This window comes from Accipiter gentilis, chromosome 6, assembly GCF_929443795.1.
Source record: "Accipiter gentilis chromosome 6, bAccGen1.1, whole genome shotgun sequence".
NCBI lineage: Eukaryota > Metazoa > Chordata > Aves > Accipitriformes > Accipitridae > Astur > Astur gentilis.
This window is the reverse complement of record NC_064885.1, coordinates 34,461,075-34,482,571: the sequence shown is the minus strand read 5'-3', so window position 1 is coordinate 34,482,571 and position 21,497 is coordinate 34,461,075. Positions and strand designations below refer to the sequence as shown.

Sequence of the window (21,497 nt, the reverse complement as noted above, 5' to 3'; positions counted from 1 at the left end):
ATGTTCATGTGTATGTCTGACATACGCAGAATAATTGCACTTCAACCTTGCACATATATAGATATACAACGGGGGAGAATCCAGCATTTGTGACAATACACTTCTGTCTGCCATCCTCCCTTGCATACGCTGTTCCCACCAGTATCCATGTGGCTTAGCAACAGGAGGATCTGTGAGACACCCTGTTCCAAGGGGGAAACTTGATGCTGGAAGTGGGATGCAAGAAGAAATCTGCCCTAGGTCTGAGCTTCTGAAGCACAGGTAGCCACAGCACACACCAGGAAAAATATCTAAAATCATCTAAGTCTCAGACTGTCCCTTGGAAACACTGATCCATTACAATGCTAAATACACATCTCTGCTGCCTGGGGTACCACTGGATCACCCAGCTCTAGACATAAAATAAGCTGACTGTAGCTGCTACACATTTAGCAACAGGGCACATAAGGTTTACCTGCAGGACTGAGTGTTGCACTGCAAGGGCTAGGGTGGATGGACAGAAGGATGTTTATTCTCCTGTAAATTTCATTTCATTCACATTTCACAAGCAGCTGAGCTTGCTTCTCCCGACATGTATCAGAAACCTCTGACACAGGAGCACTAAGAGACCTGGACTGTTTCCTACCACACAAATTACCTCTTCTGTACTGCACTGGACGTATCTGCACAGGAGCTGCTGCAAGGGCTGGCTTGCAGGAATGCTTTTATGTAACATGTTACCAAACATGCACTCAGCGTGGATAATTGATTCTTCACAATTTTCCTCTGTTAGCTAAAATGTATCAGTCTGACTGAAAGCAAGTTACGGTTCTTTGCATGCAGAACAGTATAGTGGAGGGATCAGGTGGAGAAAACGGCAAGCACGCTTCCTTGGGTCTTCTCCATACATAACACAGAATGGAAGGGAGTTACTTTCCTGCTGCTCCAGACAAGCATAGCAAAATGTTTGGAAAAGCTAAGGAAGAGGACATATTCTGCTCATGAATCACCAGCATTGCCTAGCAACATCATCTTAGTTGGTCTGTCAACGAATAAACCAGTAAATAAATGTAAGAAAGTGTCATTAGAAATTTAAAAAGCAAGCAAGCAACCACCACCAACAACAACAAAACACCCAACAACAACCAAAAAAAACCCAAACAAACAAACCCAGAAAACCCAAACATCCACCCAGATATCCTCAGATGCCATTAACCAAAACAGCCTGAGGAACTGTACTAGTTCCTAGTTTTGTTAGAGATATCAGCTCACCTTGGAATTGGAGCTTGCTGGAAGGAGCTTGCTGTCATTACTGTATGGCCAGAGGATTACCACAAATTTAAAGTCAACTCAGTTAAATCAGTTTAAGCCAAGTATCTCTTCTTCTAAAATAATGTGCTTCTGCCCCAAAAAGCAGTGCTCCAGGGTTGGTATCACTGTTAAGCATGAAACATGCAACATTGGATCTCAGTGCTGGACACAATGGACATAATTTCTTGTGAAGAGTCAGGAACTGAATTTGGGAACAGTATTTATGTGCCAGAGGAAGGGGAGAAGTCTGCTTCTGCTGCAGGTGTAAATGAGGCAAATAAAAAAATACCGTTTAACACTCCCTGTTTGCAACTTACCCAACACAGCCATTAAAACAATTGAGGGGAAACAGACATCCCTTTTCCAAAAGATCCTTGTAAGAACTATCAAGAAAGTTTAGTAGATAAGACTCAAAAATTGCCTTTCCTATCCACCAATGATTTAAAAAAAAACAACCCAAAACAGTGAGATCAGCAAGAGATACCTTATTTATTCATGAAGATCAGCAGCTCCCCCACCTATTTATGGATGTATAGTATTCTACAAGACTGAGAAATAAGTAACCTAAATCCAATGCTGCTATAAGATTGATAGACATAGAAGCAAAGGAAAAAAAAAAAAAAAAAATTATCTGTATTACTTTCCTGAACCCCCAGCTTCACATTTTCCTATTTTTTATGTGATGTTTTATTTGAACTGTTCTTTGATAGCTATGCTGGAACACACCATTCTTTTTGCATATACCTCCATGACCTTCTTTCTGCCTTCCCCACCATCCAGATCATGAATCTGATAAGCCACAAGGCATTTCAGCAGCTTGACATGAAGGTTTATTTTCAGACTGCAGTTTGTGCTGTTACAGGTAACATCCATTCCACTGTTCAGCTAGGAAACTGAAACTGGTCTTTTCTCTTAACTTCCATTTATTTTCTTCCAACTAATAAGAAGCAGACCGGGATTCCCTCCCCCTCCTTTTTTAATAAAGGGCTACATCCCAGGCATTGTTTTAAGCCCCAAGGAGTTAAAAGGAATGAGCAAAGGAAAAAGTATCTCTGCTCTTGAAATTAGTTTTAGCATACAGCACTGTTGCAATTACAGCATGCAGTTACTGCACTAGAAGGCACTAATTCTAGTGCCATATGGCTTCAGAATCTCATTACACTGATCTTCTTAAAGTGATTTCCTAACTGACAAGCAAAACATTGTTGGTCACCTTCAGCAGTGAGAAACAAGAACTCTGCCACTGTTGGTGCACGTTTACTCCCATGCAAGCTTCCAAAAGCAGGAGTGAGTATAGCAAAGATCAGAAGACAACCTAGCCAAAGAACTTTTGTTGCCATCTCAAAGCTGTATAGACATCCAGGGCTAATCAAGGACCATTACCACCATTATTAAAAAAAAAAAAAAAAAAACCCACACAAAAAAAAAACCCACAAACAAACAAAAAAACCCAACCACACAAACAAAAAATCAAACACAAACAAACAAAAAAAGAAGCCAGTGCCATCACTGCTGGATTAGAGAAGCTGCCCAGGAGATTGGATGAGTGGAATCTTTATGGGCCAAGTAGTTGGCAGGACTTGCTGCTGCACCTGCAGGTTTTATTTTATCTAGTTTTCTTGACCTCTACAGCTAAGTGCACATCAGCAAGAAGGCATTTCTGTCCTGCTAGGCATCTGCTTGGCAAGGTAAACAAACAGATTCCCAAAGTTACCCATCTGTAACTGGCACAAGGGTAAAGACCAGCTAGATCCAGGGTTTAGGCTTGGATGCAAAGTTATTCATCATGAAAATGCCTAAGGACCTAAGGGAGGTTAAGAGCCTTTCTGTGCAATGCATACCCAAAACAGAGCTCTTAGCTTAAAGAGTCAGGGAAATAAAATGTAAGAAAAGTAAATGCAAAAGAAACAGGTGAGAGAGAATACTGGGTAACCCAGAAAAGGTTGATCCATTAAACTGCACGTCAGGCCACCATTCTCCCACACTCCTGAACACCATGATCACCTTACCACCCATGCAGCATGCACTGTGAGAGGTGGATACACAGGCACAGTCTTTGTGCTATTGCCCTCCAGCAGCAGCACGAGTGCTGGAAAAGAATGTCTCTGGACAGTAAGAAGGGAACATGTTTTTCTCCTCTCTGTACTCTGCTACTGACACACTGAGTCACCACCAGTGTGATGGTAACCCTGATTCTTGATAGTGTCCAGAGCACTGCGCTGTTTCTCTTTCTCTCCCCCTTCACGTTCTTCTTCCTGCAATGCACCACTGGAGCACTCACAGTGCAGAACAGCTGCTGGATCCATGCAGCCAAGACCACCAGGACAGCTTCTTTCCCAGGGAGCAGCTGTGCACGTTCCCTGACAGAAGTAGCATTTTTTTTGTTGTTGTGGCAATTCATAACTTAAAGCAGATAAAGAAGAACCAGAAAGACACAGGGATAAAAATAGGATCTGTAAGAATCACAAGGGTCTGTTGATACTCAAGACTTTCGGACACATGCCAAATGTTAGCCGAACGGGAAGAAACAGCTCCTCACATTACAGAGTACAGTAATGATATTTCCGAAGTTTTATTGCCATCTCTCAAACACTTAACATCAGTTACTATGTAGGGTGGGATATTGGGCTTTAGGGATTGTTGATTTTTTTCTGTTTGCATGTCTGTGCACTGCGGTTCACTCAGTTACTCTGAGCAGTCCACAAGGAAAAAGCAGCCCCTATCTAGACTTTCCTAAACACCAAGGCTATGACTGATTGGGCTATATCAGCTGGCAGATACACATCAAACACACTCCTTTCACATTCCCTAGGCCAAGGCTTGCATTCTTCTAGGAAACTGAGGATAAAATCAGTCAAATAGTTACTCCCTCTGGCCTAGCAACTGTGATGTCCACATTCTTATTTTTCCCCAGGACGGGGCTGCTGTCAGAAACCAAAGGTCTGTCCTGAAAGACCTGCCCACATGGTAGTTTCTCAATGCTGGGCACCTGCAAATGAAAGGTTGCAGTACTCTCATCTGTGCAATCACACAGGGCAGCTGGACACTTGCACACACCTATACTGGGGCAGTAGGAATTTGTCCTGCTCAATGCTTGATGCTGCAGTGCTGTTCCTTCCTCACATCCACCCACAGCATGAACCCCTGAGCTGTTCCCAGTTTATTCTCCCCAGCTTTGTCTCTAAGCCATCTGCTGTAATGGATTTAAGTTTCTAGAAAGACACAATCTACAGGGTGATTTTTCCAAGTTACACCAAAACCTGGTGCGTAGCAGAAAAATAAAGGGATAGATAACCTGCTAGCTTGTGCATCAGTGTATATCATGTCTACACTTCATTTACTTCTCCCCACCTAGAGCACTGCATCATGCACCAGGGCACAGCAATGCAAAGAAGTCTCAGCACACACAACTGCACTCCCAGCCTTCTTCTCCTCCCCAACCAGCACAATTAATGATTTGCATCACCCTACTCTATCTTGATTCTTTAATGTCTAATAGTAGGTTAATGATCAGCTCTCTCACAACTTTTTTTACAAGATTTACAGGAAACCAAGTTTCAATCCTTTGTCAGAACTAGGCAAGAGCTGCTAAAATTATATGGAAAAGGGCCAGCTGGGACAGACAGACAAAGCATGAGCATAAAAGCCTCATTTCCTTTCATAGCAAGCCTAAAACTATCCAGGGACCATATATACTAATAGGCAAGTATGTCCACACAGTAAAACAAGATGTTTGTTAAGTCAGCTTCAGATGCAGAAACAGTATACAGCTGCATCTGAGATAACTTGTCCTACAAGAGGCAGCCCAAGGGTTTCTCTGCAACATTACACTAATGCACAAAGACCTTCCCTGTCAATACAAGTGTCCCACTATCAGGACATGCAGCGTTCACACGCTGGGATGTGCTAAACACTGTCTGCACAAGGCTAGACCTTCAGCCAACATAAAATAAGGACAGTGCTTTGACCTCAACAGTACTTTGGACTTAAATTGCCTAAAGGTGAGTGGTGCAGTGTTCTGATGAGATAAGAAATCGCTCTTCAGTCTGCCAGGAAACCCCACTACAAATGCTTTCTGCTGACCAGCAGAGATTAACTCAATAAAATGTATCTAAATCCCACATCTGTTTATGGACCTTAGTCCTAATAGGCATAAGTCCACTTCATGGAATATAGCATTAAATAATGTTTTGTACTTCTCCAGTGATTCTCAGCTGAGCACCTTGGCACCACAGAGACATTGTTACTCCCATAAAATAGACAATTTCCCATTTAATTGCCAATAAAAGGATACAGTTTAAAAATAATATTTTTGGGAGTTTTTTTGAGTATGCATCTGAGAACCATTTGAAGGCTTGCAGGGGGGTCGGGGGAGCAGGAATAATATCACCTAAAGTTTTTACCCACAAAAGCCAAAATCTGGGGAGGAATGTGCTAAAAGCAGATATCCATACATCTCCCACTGGCTCAAGAGCCCTTCAGATTGGTTTATACTGAGGGGAATCTTTAAATGCAAAGATGTTCTGCTTAAAGAAGCAACAGCAAAATTGTTTGAAAGCAGCTAAAAGCAGTAAGTTCACAGTTAGGACTATTCTGTTGTCAAGAATGAAACCACATCACACTTAACATAAGAGACTTGTTGACATGACCTCAAAGTGGACAGCGCCATATAGATCAAGTGGCATGCCATCCTCCTAATTGCTCCCAAATATAGGTCTGTCTACACAGGACTTTTGATTCTCTGAGGTACCAAAGACCCATGCTTGCATTGGTACCACCTGGAGTTAGAGGTTCAGTTCTTGTTTCAAAGATCTATAGCAACAGTGATATAGATCAGCATGATCTCTCCTGGACCTGCAAACTAGAAATATCTGCCAGCACTGTCTCAGTAGCTGAGCACCCTTTTCAGTCAGCTGTACTTAGAGCATGGCTCCAAAGATACTGAGAGAGGCATGCTGCATACGAGCAGCAAAGAAGGTTGAACTATGTATTACCAGTACATTTGCACCACTAAAAGAAGTCTATTTGAGTAGGTCGCACATCTTCTGGAGTCTGCATTGATTTAAGAGGGATTCCAGCTCCCAGTACATCTGCTGCTGCACCAGTGCAGACAGGTGGCAGAGATCTCTCTTATTGTGAGGACCCCATACACCAGCAGAGAGCAATACCATAGGCAGACTTCAAGCACCACCCTGCTCACCTAGCCAGCGCTTCTAGATAGCATTGAAAGCCAGCTGTAGCACCCAGGAGAACATATTAGAGCCTGCCTCCATATAGCCTATCAAATTAATTCTTAAGTGATATAACATTCAGAGTAAACAGCCTCTTCTCTTCCTTCTCAAATGCTGCTGCTTCTTAAGATGCTATAACATCTGAACAGTCTCTACCTTTTCTTCCACCTCCTGTAGCCCTGAAGGCTCTGAGAGCTCTAGTTTAACAACTGACTCCACAAAACTACTATCTACAGTCACCCCAACTGAAAGAGAATCTAATTGTTTCATATGCTGGTAAATAAACCATAATTGTTGCTTGCCTTCCTGGGATCTGGAACATCCACAGGATCTCTTATAAGTAATTTTATTTCTTTCTTTCTTAAGTCTCTGAGCCACATGAGCTGGTAACACTGGACTCAGATCAGGCTTCCAGCCTGTCCATGCAACACATGAATTTCCAGCCACCTACTTGGCCTCCAGGTCTCCCATGTAGTCTTCCAGCATCCTACTCACCCTTCCTAACAGCTTCCAGTCTTCCCATACACTCTTGCAGCTTCCCACACAGCATACAAGCATCAGTCCTCAGATCAGCCTGCCACACAGCCCTTGAGTCACCCATGCAGCTTTCTTACCTTCCCCACACCATACACCCTTCCAGCCTCTCTTTTGTATTTCCTTCTACACCTAAAATTCTACCTTCTTGTTTCGTTTCTTTCAGCTAGTATCTCTTTCACAACTCCTTCAGAGCAAGCCCTGTAACTATTCTCCATGCCACTATTAGTGATAAAACCTGCTTCTAATTGGAACCTGCTTTCAGGTGGGGAAATAAGTTTCACACCCTCTTTAACCCTTTCTTTGCTGCTCATTTGTAGCATAAATTCACATAATTCTACACAGTATTTTCCTGTCTGCCTCTTTCTTTAAATATACTTGCCTCAAGAATAGCAATCAACTGTACAAAAAATAAAGCAATATTTTAATTACGTCAGAAGCATTATAAGAACCCACCAATGAATTTTAAAACCTCAATACAAATAATGAAGCATAATGAAAAAAATCTTCAGCTGGGAACTGAATCTCTAGGTATTCATAGAATTTTTCTAAGATCAATTGCAATTACTGCAGTAAAGCTGGAAGACAAATAGGAACATACCCAGAAATGTCCCTTTCTTGGTTGCAGCCTTGAACATGTTTCTCAACTTTATTTTATATCATCTGTAGATATCCCCATCTTTTTCAACACCATATTTTAAAACAGCATCTTCCTCGTTAAGGTTTTGCAGTTGTTGTTTGTGTCAGGCTAATTACTACTACGTACACTTTTGGAGGCAGCAGGTCTGGTAGTGAAGGCTGCTGAACTGAAACTGCTAAGAATGAGCTAATTAGTTGAAATAAAAACAAAACACTAACAAGGAGTTTTAAAATCAGGCTCAATGACTGATCCTAAATATCAGCACTGGTAGTGGACATGGCAGGTATTTTAGAGCATGTGGGCTGTACTGAGAAAATATTTTGCATTTAGCAGCAGCATGTAGCCAGGGTCCTGAGTGCACTAATGAGCCTCAACTGCCAGAGCATTCTCATCTGAGGCTCCCACCAACACACCCTCTACCCAATGCTCCAGCTACTCCACTTAAGAGGGCCCCCAGTCCCTCTTTCCCTTATGCTCTGGGTAATGCTGTTTTCAGCTGTTTTCTCTGCTGTTCCTGACTTGCAGCTTAGACATGCTAGACTAACTTAGACCTGATATGTCATTTGAACCTGTCATGATCTCTGCTCAGGTATTGTGGAACTGGTCTCTGGGGGGTGGGGATGGTCACACTAATGCCAGCCTTATTTTCCTGTAAGGTATATTCCTAGTCTTTGTATTTCCTGGCAGATGTTTAAGACTTTTAACAGCTTTTGTAATGTTCAATTAAGTTATCAAAATCACAACAGATTCTCATGTTTGCTGAAAGAGAAGCTGCCATAAGAGTAGGCTCACTCTTACGAAGGGTCGTGCTTACACCTAAATATGAAAATGGCTTTTATGTAAAACTTAGACTATGGTTCTTAAAGAGATCAAGAATTACACACATGTAGTCAAGTGATGTCCTTCTAGAGCATACCCCAATTTGGAAGAAAAGCTTAAATGGAGAACTTGCCTACCCCAATTTTCAAAGGTTCAGCACCCACCTCATGGGCTATTTACCTGCGGAGACCATGCCTTTCTTTGAATTCATGCTTTCTGGGTATTTTGCACTTTGATGTTGTAGTATGAACAGGGAGATGGCGTTGCTCCTGTACGGTTTGTGCAGAGAAACGGTTACACTCTCTAGTGGCTTCTCAGCAAAAGAGGCAGCGATGGGGACCATCTGACTCTCGCTGGTATCAACAGAAGGTAACTCCTGTGTACCAAACCCTGCAGTGCCATAAAATCCCTTGGAGAAGGGGCTTGAGAGAGTGAGGCTCCTCTGCCCAACTCTGTAACGCCCTGCCTTTCAGCTGATCTCAGAAAGGAAGATAAAATGATTTGACCCTACCTTTGAGGGACTTTCACAGTAGAAATGGCAGTGCAAAATGGCACTGACAAATACAAAAGGTGCTCTCTGCTGCCCTCTGCCCTGCGGTGGACAAGGCTGCTCCAGCACAGCAGCCTTCCCGAGACCGACAGACACCCCCCTGCCGCAGGCAGCAGCGCTGCTCTGGTATCCTGCTGGACAGAGGAGGATGTAGGGGATGACTGCTCGTGTTTCATCTCTCCTTCCCGTGGCTGGACTGAGGAAACCTTGCATGGTGGTGGCACCCCAGCTCCCCAGGAGGGGATAGTGGGACAGGCAGAATGTGGCCTGTACAGAGCTGCTATTGCAGATACTGGGGCAGAATGCGCACAGAATATCACTGACAAACTTCTCTTTGCTTCTGTCCAACCAATACTGCTCCTTGAAGTGCACTTGACTGCTAGCTCTCTTTTCCCGTTCAAGATATAACTATGCACAGGCTTTGCTGTATAGTCAGAGTGTAATTCAGCATGATCCAAAATGACAATTGCACATCGCTGAAACTGCGTTCTCCCTGAATTGAAAACAAAGCCAGAAAGTAGGATTTTTATGAGCTACAAAAAAAAAAAAAAACAAACGATGAAAAGTTTACTTCAAACTGAACTGTGATTTCAAAGACTGCTGTGAAGCCCCTCCTGGCTTCTGCAGTGTGGAAAGGGAAAACATGCTTGACATTGATAACAGTGCAAATATCTAAGACAAATGAAATGGTGAGAATAGCTTTGAATCTCTTTAAAGAAATTAGGAATTTTGTTTTCACAAAATAAGCTGATCACCATAACAAGGATTAATCAGATTTTCCCAGCAACCTTCCTGCACCAACTACTGGCATGTAATTGCTGGGAACTTTCTGATTAGTTATGTACCTGATTACAGCTCAGGGTCATACTAAGGCTGTAGCTATTTCTGTCTGAAATAACCTTTTCTCTGAATATTGCAAGATCAATAGTATGGCTCCTATGTATGTCATCAGCTTTGGCTTTTATGCTGCAAACACCAATATTGATCACTTCAGAAATTAAGCCTTGGCTACAGAGACCTCTGAACCAAAGTGTAATGGGTAACAGTGAACTTCAGACTCAAAAGGGGCAAATATTTATAGTCATCCTTTGTTATGTGAAGGATTATTGATTGATAATAAGAGGCAAGCTGTCTTGATAGTAATTCTAGCCACAGCAATTCTATTAGAATATGAACTCCATACCAGAAAAAAAAGCATTTGAAATGTTAAGGTTGTAACATATATAATTAACAGACAGCATATCCAAACTTCACACATCCAAATCGTCTCATTTCTACTTATCATTGTTCCTAGAGCTGTATGTGTTTGCTGCAGTTGTTTCCCCCAGTACCTGTCAGCACTTGCACATCCTTGGAAAGTCCTAACTAAAGTATAGATGTTGCAATATTAATAATTGGAGATGTAGTAACTGTGGGCCAATCCTCTACCTATGTATAATTAAAATATGGCTGCAACCTTAAAGGTCTCAGAATTTAAAGGCAACAATCACTCTCCTGGAATACTGAAGGATATAATCTCTGGGTTTAGATTTTCTTCACCTCTCCACGTTCCAATATCTTGAAGTGGTTTTCCAGTGTTAACTGGGAGTAACTCTTACAAAATCTCTGGAGATAGAGGCACGTATTGAATGAGGAGAGGCAGATCCCATCAGCAGCTGTTGCCAGGCAGACCAAAATGCTGTACATTAGCATTGTTTGGCTTGTATTTATGTCTTGGAACTGCAGATAACTGCTCTTGTATACAGGGCCAGCTGTAGAGAATTCATTGCCCAAGGGAAACTGGAAATCATACAGCTCACAGTCATGCAGAGAAAGCAATAGCTAAATGGTTTGCAGCCCCTCATATCTCGTTGCCCTAGGCAACAGTCTGCACTGCGGAAGTGGCAGATCCAGCCTTTTTCATATGAAGTCTGTAACATATGGTGTTAATATATGGATTGATACTATGAAAGCCCTACTGTAGTACCATTGGGGTGCTCACATATTAGGTGATAAGGGTGGGTGCATAAACAGTCTCAGGATCAGAGCTGCTGGTTTCCATCCAAGATCTTTGAGACACAGACGGAGGTAACTGGAAGCACGGAGATTATAGCCTGTACTCACAGATGTGGGGCATCTGACTAGAGATCCTCTCAGCTTGGCTTTCCTTGAGCTCTTACAGGAACTGACCCAAGATCCCCAAATGAACTCAGGGCAATTCTGACAGTAGGTCATAAGTCTCATCACCCAAGGCAGTGCCTGCACTGTGCTGCCTCTTAAACCTGTTTGCAGCAGGGGCTATAGCTGGGTCAGCTACAGCTGAGTACACTCACACAAACACATCTGGTCCTGCAGAGTGCTGAGTGTCAGCAGTTCCCCATTTATTCACAGAGAAATAAAGAGCTCTTTGCACCTTTCTGGATCAGAGCCACTCTGTTGTAATATTGATGAGAGATCATTCCCCATCATCTTTTTGCAACGTTTCAAAGGATTTTGGCTTCTGTAGCAATTTAACATTTACTCCCATGTTTGAGTAATCCAGGTAAGGAATCAGGGACTTTTAAAATCAAAAGCTGGACTGGCATCCCAAAAAGGACCTTTGTATCTCTGTTTAAGCTTCCAAAGAGTCAGCCTTGCATTCACTGTAATACTCCCACACTTACTCCAATGGAGTCCTCAGGGAACTTCATCTCTGTTGCATTCATGTAGCTCTGGAATCAAGGAAGCTCTGCCAGTGCAAGGGAGGGCTGGGCTGGCTGCCTTGAGGTGCCAAACAAGCCCGTGTCCTCAAATCAGGAAGGCACTAGAGAGCAGTACCTTATACCAGAGCCAAACCATGGGCACAATCCAACTTTGAGGCAGGCAGGGTGTGATACTGAAATAAGTGGCAGTGCATCTCTATGAAGGCATGGAGAATCAGTGCTTTGGCTGTGCTTGTTTAGCTCTTGACTGCCTAAAGGATTCGGGACTCAAATTTCATGACAGCAGTGATTTTGGAACAATGCATTTTCAAGAATACTCCAAATACAACGCACAGCAGGTGCAAAGCTGTTTTTGAGCTATTGTGTGCATGTTGTTCTGGTAAACAAAATAGACAATCATTTCATGACAGCATGGATATTTGATCCCAGTAGCCTGTCCTTCCTTTGGCCATATTGTCTGGGATATTGTTCTGTACTGTCGGGTCCCTTCAATGCCTGGAAAAGGTGAAAACAGAACAGAGCAGCTTTGTAAACTAAATGCTAGGGTCCAATACAGTTTGGGATTGTCTGTCTCAGTTCAGTGCTTCCCTACTACACTGCAAGGAATATTCTAACAAAACAGGATAAAGGACTATTCATTAATCCTGAACTATTTGCAGGCCTCTGCTGAAAAGGCATCAGCCTTCTGTAATGCTGCACTGCAAATGACAAGAAGGGGGTGCATACAATTGTATTTTACCCTTGAATAAATGCTATTGCTTCAGACTTATACCAGCCTGAGTTCACATGCTGGACATGGCTCTCTTCCAGTACCTGAGCTCAATCATTCCTCAGAGGCAGTTATGTCTTTGGACTCACAGACATTATCTGTGTTGTACTTACATGACAGTGGAGCTTGAAGATACTGTGATCTCAACCCAATTGTCCGCTAAACATCTGTCCCTATGCCAAAGTGGACACTACTGTCCTTTCCTCCACTAAACTCACAAGCTTTTATTTACACTGTTTCTGCTCTCAGAGCAGTACTTCCCTCCATGCCATGATTTACAGATCACTTAAGGTATTTATAAGTGATGTTTTTCCATCTATGCATGTAAGAGTTGGCTGTTTGTTCACCCAGTCTCCCTCCTGTTCCTCGCTTTCAACTCTGAGCTGTGCCTGCTGCACTGGTTAGTGTGAGTCACCAAAGCTGACTAACTAATAATGATCCATGTGCCATGGTATCCCTTTCACATCATTCTCCAGCATTTTCTCATGTGAGCAGGAGCAGGCAGCTTTGTACAGAACTCAGATTTCTCCTAGTCACTGACCGCCTGGGGAAATCCACATGTTACTGTGCTGAACTCTAAAGTGAGGTACAAGAGGCTCAGTCAGTGGGCTAAAATGCATCAGCATTAACACAAAACATTTATGGTTTATCTTTTCCCAAATGCTTGAACACAAGTCCAGCACTGAAAACCAGGAGAAAATATACAAACAGAGCTAGTATCATGTACCAGACACTGTGCTGTCAAAATTATTTTAGCAGTCATCCAAGCCTCACCCAGAAAAGTTCATCCTAGATTGAATGCTGAGTCATTCCTCAGGGGCTAAGAGAGGCCTCAAACATGGTGTAGAAGAAGGGGGAAAGGAGTAACAGCAATGAAATTGCTTAGCTTATTCTCTATTCACTGAGATGATCTGGTGCTGCAAGTATCTTCCCAAGTGCTGAACCTGTTTCCCCCAGGGAGATGTGCTCTCAGGGGATCTCTGGGATTCAGACATATATGGAAGGTGAGAAAAGGAATTAAATAAAAGATGAGGCAAGAGGTGGAAAAAGGCCCTAGTATTTAATGAGCTGCCAGGAATTGTGATAGATGTCAGCTCAGTTTAATTTCCAGTGAGACCATCTGAGCTTCCTCTGCCACAGAGATGGAAACAGACAGGGGATCCGCTCCACCTCCTTTTGGCCCCATTTTCTTCTTAATCTTGAGACTTAGCAGTGTAGAATAGTGAGAACTGTTAGCAAGCAATGACTTCTGTCAGCACCAGCAGCTTCCTCCTTCCAGGTACCCCTGGGCTTGTTCTGGAGTGTTTAAGATGAGAGGGGGAAGTGCCACAGTCTGAATAGCTCATTGAATGATGCTGCAAGAAGATGTTTTTCACTTGTCTGTGACCTAAGCTACCCCGTTCTCCTTTTTTTTTAATTATTATGTAATAACCAATGTGGGCGCCCCCCCAAAACAAACAAAACCCAAAACCCGACAAAACCCAAACAAAGAAAAAAAAACCAAACAACAAACCAACAGAAAAACACCACATAGTGTTTGTAAAAGCCTGCTCTGGAAGTCAGAAATTCCTGCTTTCTGCTGTATTAAAACTGCAGAGGGCTAACACTCTGAAATAACAGTCCTGAGGCGGAGGTGGGTTCAGGAAAGTGATGAGAAGAGCTGACCCAAACATCAGACATATAGACTTGCTTGCAACTGAAACATGCATCTTAGAATAATTTGTTTGAGTTCCAACTACCTTCCAGGCACCAACAGACAAACTACAGAGCCCAGTAGAGCTCTCTAAGGATGCACAGGACCCAGTGCTTGGCATGCATAGATGTGGAAGGGACCGTGGGCACTACTAGTACTAACAGCAAAACTCAGATTCTGCCACCTGACTTTCCTTCAACAATTTACTCCCATGTTAAAAACTCCTGCATGCATTCCCTCCAAGAAACAAACACCTACAAGCCATTACTGAGGTAGGCTGGAAAATAAAGGACAGACAGAGACTGCTGTAGCATTAGATTTAACAGCAGCAATGTGGAGGCTTTCAAAACAGACAGTGGCCTACAGATTGACAGATTGGATCACACCTCAGTTGCATCCAGCCCAGTACCCTGTCTCCAACAGTTGCCATCACAAAATGCTTAAGTAGAAAGTGTGAAAACCCTGCAGCAAGCAGATGGTGGATGGTAGCTACTCCTATTCCCTTTTCTCCCCAAGATTCTGGTCTCTTACTGGCTTGAGAATGAAAGCTCAGGGTTTAAAAGCCAGTTTTGGAAAGGTTATCAATAAATGAGAAAACAGCTAGGGCTGTAAGCAGCCTTTCAGTTCTGTGGGGCTCTGCATGGCTTTGCTTACTGCATGCTGCTGTAAGAGAAATAATTATTGGTAACACACCTGGATATTGCAGGAGTTTTCTAACTTTCTCTTCAATTCTGTTAAGGATGGTAGAGTCAGAGTCACATCCCATATGAAACAGTATTCAGCTAAAGTAAAAGATGGAATGTAGAAGAGAAATACCTCCAAGCTGTTCTTTCCTGAAACAGAAGCAGCCTTAGAGCAGACTACCGTTTCTGCTGGTTGTGGGAAGCTCTTTAGTCACCTTTGTCTCCCTAAACACATAGCCAAACTATCACATAAATACTTTGCCTAGAGACAAAGACAAACTAGTGTTCTGGATCCTTAACTCATAACAATGTCTTAATGGTCTTTATTTCTGATAATGCCTTAACAAACCAGGTTAGAATGTGTGCTTTATACAAATACCATGCGTTACTTGTAATATTCTACATTTTGGAGAGTGCGCTAGGTATATCTGCACATTTTTCATAGATTTCTGTGAAAGCTTGATTTCTACTTTTTATAGGCACAAATTTTGCAGGATTAGCAAAACCCTTTTAAACAGTTCCTTATTAAACAGTTCAAAGTGAAACCGCTGCACAGAATAAGCCATATATAATGGGGTAAAATTAATAACCACAATCTAGGAACAAAAATGTAATCAAGTAGGTTTTTAAAGCTGCGAAACTAAAAAAGATAAATTGTTATTACCTCTCCTTTCCCCTGTTCCACTTTCCCACGTGGATTCTCTGAGGTCTAATAGAATGAGATTATCAGCGTTTTCTTCACTAATTGCATCTTTCTTTTCTCTTCAGTCACTATTCTCATATTTTGCATGAACTTAGTATTTTATGACCTTTGTCACTTCACCAAATTTGGTAGAAATTGGCCAACACTTCAAAAGCTTTATTGGGGTACAGAAAGAAAGATGCAGATCACAGAAAGTCAATTTTTTAATAGAAGTAGGTTAATGGGGAAAGGAACTCCAAACTATCACTTCTCATTAGCATGAGATCCCAAGCAAATTTAGCAAACACATTTCTGCAGTTTTCTATTGTCCTGTTTCATTGGGAATGCAGTGATAGATGCACATCCCATGCCTGTATCTTACTTTGGGGTAAGGAGACCTGGTGCACTGTCATTGGTGGAAAAGACCAGTCGCCCCTTGCTGATCACCAGAAAACTGAAAGTAGGACAGAGCCATAGAATCAGTGGTTCAAAAAGAGTTTCTGAAATGCATGAATGCTCTAAAACAAAGGGAAGAATTTTCTGTTGCAGGCAGGGGAATTTCATTTGCCTTGATACAAGCCTTTGCATAGAAGTAGCAGAAGGCCTATTTGATGTGGTACCTTGGAAGCTAATTTCTTAAAAAAATCTCTTTTGAGTGTCCTTGCTGTACACAGACACAGATCAGAAACATTGCAATCATCTATCCAGCTGTGACATATTAGATTATTTGTGGCTTTGCAGCATAAAACAGATTCTGTGACTTGTGATGCTAAGCCATTGGCCTCGGACAAGTGCCAGCTCGGGTTATTCCATTCTGCTGACCTAAATTCCTCTCAAACAGTCAAGTGGATGCAGTATCATCCCTCACTTCCTGTCCCAGATTGTAGCACAGCTTCTCTTCACACACACAGATATTTTACACCACTCCTCAGAGCTGGCACTTAAGCCAAGAGTGGTAGGAATTGACCCACCATGGTTAATAGGAATTTTAAGTGATTGTGTAAGTCCTGAGATGTCCGTCCTAAATCAATTCATACTACTGACTTTTCTTTTGATCTCCATCAAGTTGCTTAAGCTCTTTTTTCTATTCATAAAAATGAATATGTTGTGTAAAACCAGATGAAAGCTGACATTAATGTATGTTTTTCTTGTATATATAATTTGTGCAATGTACTCCTTTCTGCAATTTCACATCAGTGCCTCCCCTACCAGGGATGCTGACAGACAGCTCATCTGGATCCAGTTGTCATCTGAAGATGCGAGGAGCTCTTACAACTTAACTGGAAGTTAAGGGGAGCCTCTAAGAAAACCCTGCCTCTAATGTGCTGTGGAATTCTTTACTGGTAACAGAGAGAAGCCAAGCTCTGTTGTTTCCTTTTGAGACAGCTGACATTGGTTCTGGCAGCTCCATCTTATTATAAAATCATTTTAAGAATAAAAGTCTGTGGAAAATGGGGCACTGGGTGGAGGTGCTTCTGTGCGTAACTGTGCACAGAACATTGCCCACACATAGCAAAGCTAGCATCAGACTTCTGGGAACCAACTGCCAAGTGTGGGTGGGTAGTGAGTGCACAAAAGCATGTTCTGGTGGGTTTCACAAGCTGGAAGATCTGTACCATTCCCACATGCAAACAATCCTGCTGTCAGCACCAGGTACGTCACCCAGCAAAGCTTCTTCCCTCCCCATCACAGAAGAGCTGCCACTTGCCCACCTACCCAAAGGACACACTTATTTCAAAAGAGATGAGTGTTTCCCCAACACCTCCCAACAATCAAGTTTAATGAAAGTAGGTTAAATTAAAAAAAGAATCTTGACGCAGTTTTGGTAACAAGATTGGGTAACATTTTATGCTAAATCTCGGATAGCAAGCAGAAAGCCTGCTAGCATTCACAAACTACTCCTGTCCTAGACACCTGTGGTGGCCCCATTACCTCACCCACATCAGGGCAATCAGGAATAATCCCAGAGAGGCTGAGGGAGCACAGGGCTATTTAAGAGATCTAATTTGGTCCTCTGTTGTTTGATGCTGTGTAAAGATGTGCTACAGGGCAGGGTGCATGGTACTAGAAAAGTACCAAGTTAAGATAGCTACTATGGAGTAGGTAAGTAACTTCAATGCTTTGATTTTAACCTGGATGAAGCAGGTAGCTATATGTATGAAGTCTGTAGCAGGATAAGAGGCTTTTTTTTACAAGCACAAGAACTAACACAACACGAGTCAGCTAATGAGGGGTCAAAGCTTCTGCCCAGGACAGATAAGTTCAGCTCCAGGCAATTAACTATGTTTGTGACACTCTTATTGACACATTAAAAATAAAATGGTGTGTCATCTACTTCACACAGACTGAAATGATCCCATAAAGGTTTTATTGCAAATATAAAGGTCTTTCTTTTCAATGCTCTCATAAAGTTCTTGTTTGGCTTTTTGCAAATTTTGTGAATAAGTTTCTTCCCTCCTGATAATGGGTGAGCTGATTGCTGTGGTCCCAACCAAGAGGTGGCTACATTCTAGACAGGTTGAATGCTATCAGTCCAAGTGGTAATATGAGGGTGATAGATGTTGTAAAAATAGTAAACACTATAAAGCATGTTCATGGCAAGGGATCCCCTCAGTTTGCTAAGGATCAGAGGCCTTTCACTTGTTTGAGCTGTAAATATTCCCAGTGAACTTTAAAGAGACCCCTGCAGCTGCCCAGGAATTACTGTTTCAATAACCTACTGCTGATTCAGCTAAGGCAACTCATGTTACAAGGTGTGATTCATAAACATGGTGCATCACCAGTGGGCCTGGAAGAAATTTTCTTCCTTCAGCCACTAACAATTTTTTTTAACATTACTTGCTTCCATTTTTGCACAGCTGCTTTTTCTGGTTACATGATTTGATAAAAACTTGCGCACTGTCTACAAAAACACAGGCAGACTCCACAAGTAGTGTCTGATTTCTAGGTCTTGAATGGCTGGGAAAATGGTGGGATTATCCTTCCCTGTTGGAAGCTGGTGAACTAGGCTCTTGCCTCAGTGTGAAATGGAAAAAGCCCAAGATCTGTGAACTTCATTCCTCTCCCTAGGACTGACCTGCTGGTTGACCTCCAGGAAACCAATGAGACTCTCTAGACTCAGCCACATGACCCAGAAACCTATTTGTCAGGGAACAGGGGAAAGGTTTATCAACATCTTTCTAGAGTCCAGGATGATTTCTTACATCACTAAATGCTAACATAATGCTATGTTACCTCTAACAAATCCCTCCTGACATCAAGGGGGGTCCTCAATATGGATGATAGGGACCTGTATTGAGTCTAACAGGAAAACCAGGAGATGCACAAATCTCTTCGGCTCCACTGAAATACTCTTCTTAAAAGAATTAAATGTGCCTCATATTGAATCCTAAATCTTCATAATAAGAATGTGAATTCACGTGACTTTGTGTCTATCTGAATTTGTATGATTGCAAAGCAACTCATGTTGGCATCACTGGGTCAAAGAGGCTGATGCTCCAAGCTCTCCTGGCAATCATGCTCTCTCTCCCATACTAAGCTCCTGCTGAGGTTACCAGCAGCACCAAGACTGACCCCTGGAGAAGAGCTTGGAGAGATGGGACCTAGTCTTAAGTATTTTATTCAGTTTAAATCTGCTTTTGTGCTATTTCTTTAGGCAAGCTACCAACTGCATTTGCTTTCTTAAACTTAGTTCAGCTGCTACAGCTAATATCAAACCCAAGAAGAGTTTTGGTCTAAAATCTTAATTGTATATTGTCCAAAAGCCACCTTTTGATCACACTGTTTCATATATAGACTGAGCAAAGTCAATGGCAAAGGCATTTCAGGAACCCGTGCAACATCTTTGGCATTCACAACACACAATCCATTACAAACCCTGACAGCTATAAAATTTGCTCCCATGCAATTCAATTAAAAATATTCTCTTTACATGATGCAACACAGCCACAATCTGCTTTAACTCAATTGTATGTAACAAAAGAGTGTCCTAAAAGCTTTTCTCAGTTGATATTTTAATGACAGCATCTCCTACTGTCTTGCTAGTTTCAGGTTATTTGGTTCCTTGTAGTTTGGTCACTAATGCCAGCAAGTGGGTAGCCAGCTTAGACTTAAAAGGATGCCAGTGCAGAGTATAGGGCCTTACCTGTATTCATGAGCATTTGAAGGTTAGCAAACAGTAAAACCAAGCCTGGCATGGAGAAGAGCTTTTTGGGATCCTGTCCTAGCACCTTCCAGAAACCTTGAAACAGCAATAGCAACAAAAAGGACTCTCTGAGAATGGGCTGCTATTCTAGTATCACCAGCAAATGCAAAGCACATTAGCACTGCTGTTGCTCTAGCATCCTTCCACCATGCCCTTTTCTATACCAGCTCCCTGCGAGAAGGACTGTGCTTGGGTATTTTACACAGATCAGTTCACAGGTAGGACACTCTCTGCTCTTATTTTTTCTGCTTTTCGAAGAACTGCATGCTTGAAAAACAAATCAAACCATCAGTAAAAGGCTGTCTAATTGCCGAAAGCCATGCATTTGCAATCTGCTGATGGCTCCTACTTCATGCACAGGTGTGATATTGTCACACAAAGGCTTCCTGCCTTTGCAGAGCACCAGCACCTCCTGGGGGAATAGGGCCCCCAAATCTACACAAATGTAGTGAGAAGAAAATTAAAGATGTCTTACCCACATGGGTGATAACTGTAGTCAGTCGCTGGGTGAGCTCCTGATGTGACATCTCTTCCTCTTTTAACCAAAAAAGCATTTCACACAAGGAACTGCACAGCATCCAAAAAAAGATGCACTCAGAGTGGGAGGCTGCACACTCACTGCCTCGCTTGCACACAAAGCGAGGACCACTCCCACGGCACGGCCCTTCCAGCACTCACATCTTCTGCCGGCTGCTCACCTCTTCCAATTTGCTGCCGTCCATGCATGGAGCTAGAAAAGCTCCTTCCGAAAGAGGATTTTACTCCCCTTGACAACAGGAAGGGAGCAGGAGGGAGGAAATAAAAAGGGGAAAAGAAGCAGGCGAGTTGATTGTTTATGGCTTTTTTTCTCCCTTCTCCCGCGGATGAGGCAAAGGATAAAGAGACAAACCAGCAGGCAGATACCTTCCTCCAGGGAGACTTTTGGATGGTGATGCTGTGAGTCAGGGAAAAATCCTGGAGGTAGGAATGGCATCAGGAGGAGTGGAGCTGGCAGGAGAGCTGTAACAGCAGCAGCTGCTCTGCAACGCTCTCTTCACCAGTGTGCCTGGGAGTCGAGAACAACCCACCCACAGCCGCCAGTGCTCCTCCTTGGCCTCTGGGACCCAGATGCCTTGCAGGCTGTCCCCAAGCAGAACCCCCAATGTCCGCAGAGACCCTCCTCCCACTCCCTCTATTAGGCCTTGCCTGACAAACGGGGCTGCTGCATACATGGAGGGGGTCAGTGGACTTTTTAGGGGTGTTGTGGCCAGAGGCTTTGTTGCCCTCCTGCGTGGGCGGAATCCCTGGGATCCTGGTGTGGCTGGGCCCACAGGACCCTCTCCAGCTGCACTTGTACAAGAAAGGTGAATTAATTAGCCCTGGGTGCTGGGCAGGACTCACCTGCCATCATGGCCACAGAGATCAGCTGTGCCCATGGACAGTGGGCCAGAGCAGGTCTGTGGGGAGCAGCTGCCCCTGGGTGCCAGGGACACAGCTGAGCCTTGCACAGATGCGTAGCTGCGACAGGGCAACTGGCTGCTGAGCTACAGGAAAGCTTCATCAACCCTCCCAGCTAGAGCCCCCAGCTGGGATCTGAGAAGAGGAAAAGCGAGGCAGGCAAGAAAGTGCGAAAAGGCAGGGCATGCCAGAGACTTGTATGTCTCCATTCCCTCTTTCCACCTCCTCCTTTAAAGCCTACCTGAAGCTCCACCCAAGATACTTCTGGAAACAGGGAAAATTTA

The 21,497-nt window shown here is 43.1% G+C and overlaps 1 protein-coding gene across 2 annotated transcripts in view; it reads right to left on the bottom strand.

Moving 5' to 3' along the window:
- The window catches only part of LOC126039961 (guanine nucleotide exchange factor DBS-like), a 210,890-nt gene extending 190,111 nt beyond the window's left edge, over positions 1 to 20,779 (bottom strand). The window contains exons 1-2 of one of the 2 annotated variants that reach the window (XM_049803865.1): positions 20,680 to 20,779; positions 20,252 to 20,542 (exon numbers count right to left, since the gene is read on the bottom strand). In XM_049803865.1, coding sequence (XP_049659822.1) covers positions 20,252 to 20,354 — 103 coding nt within the window. In that variant the 5' untranslated portion in view covers positions 20,355 to 20,542; positions 20,680 to 20,779. Of the gene's footprint in view, positions 1 to 19,716; positions 19,799 to 20,251; positions 20,543 to 20,679 lie in introns of those variants that run through there. The other variant, XM_049803868.1, reaches the window with a different exon arrangement.
- Positions 20,780 to 21,497: the final 718 nt, after the last annotated feature.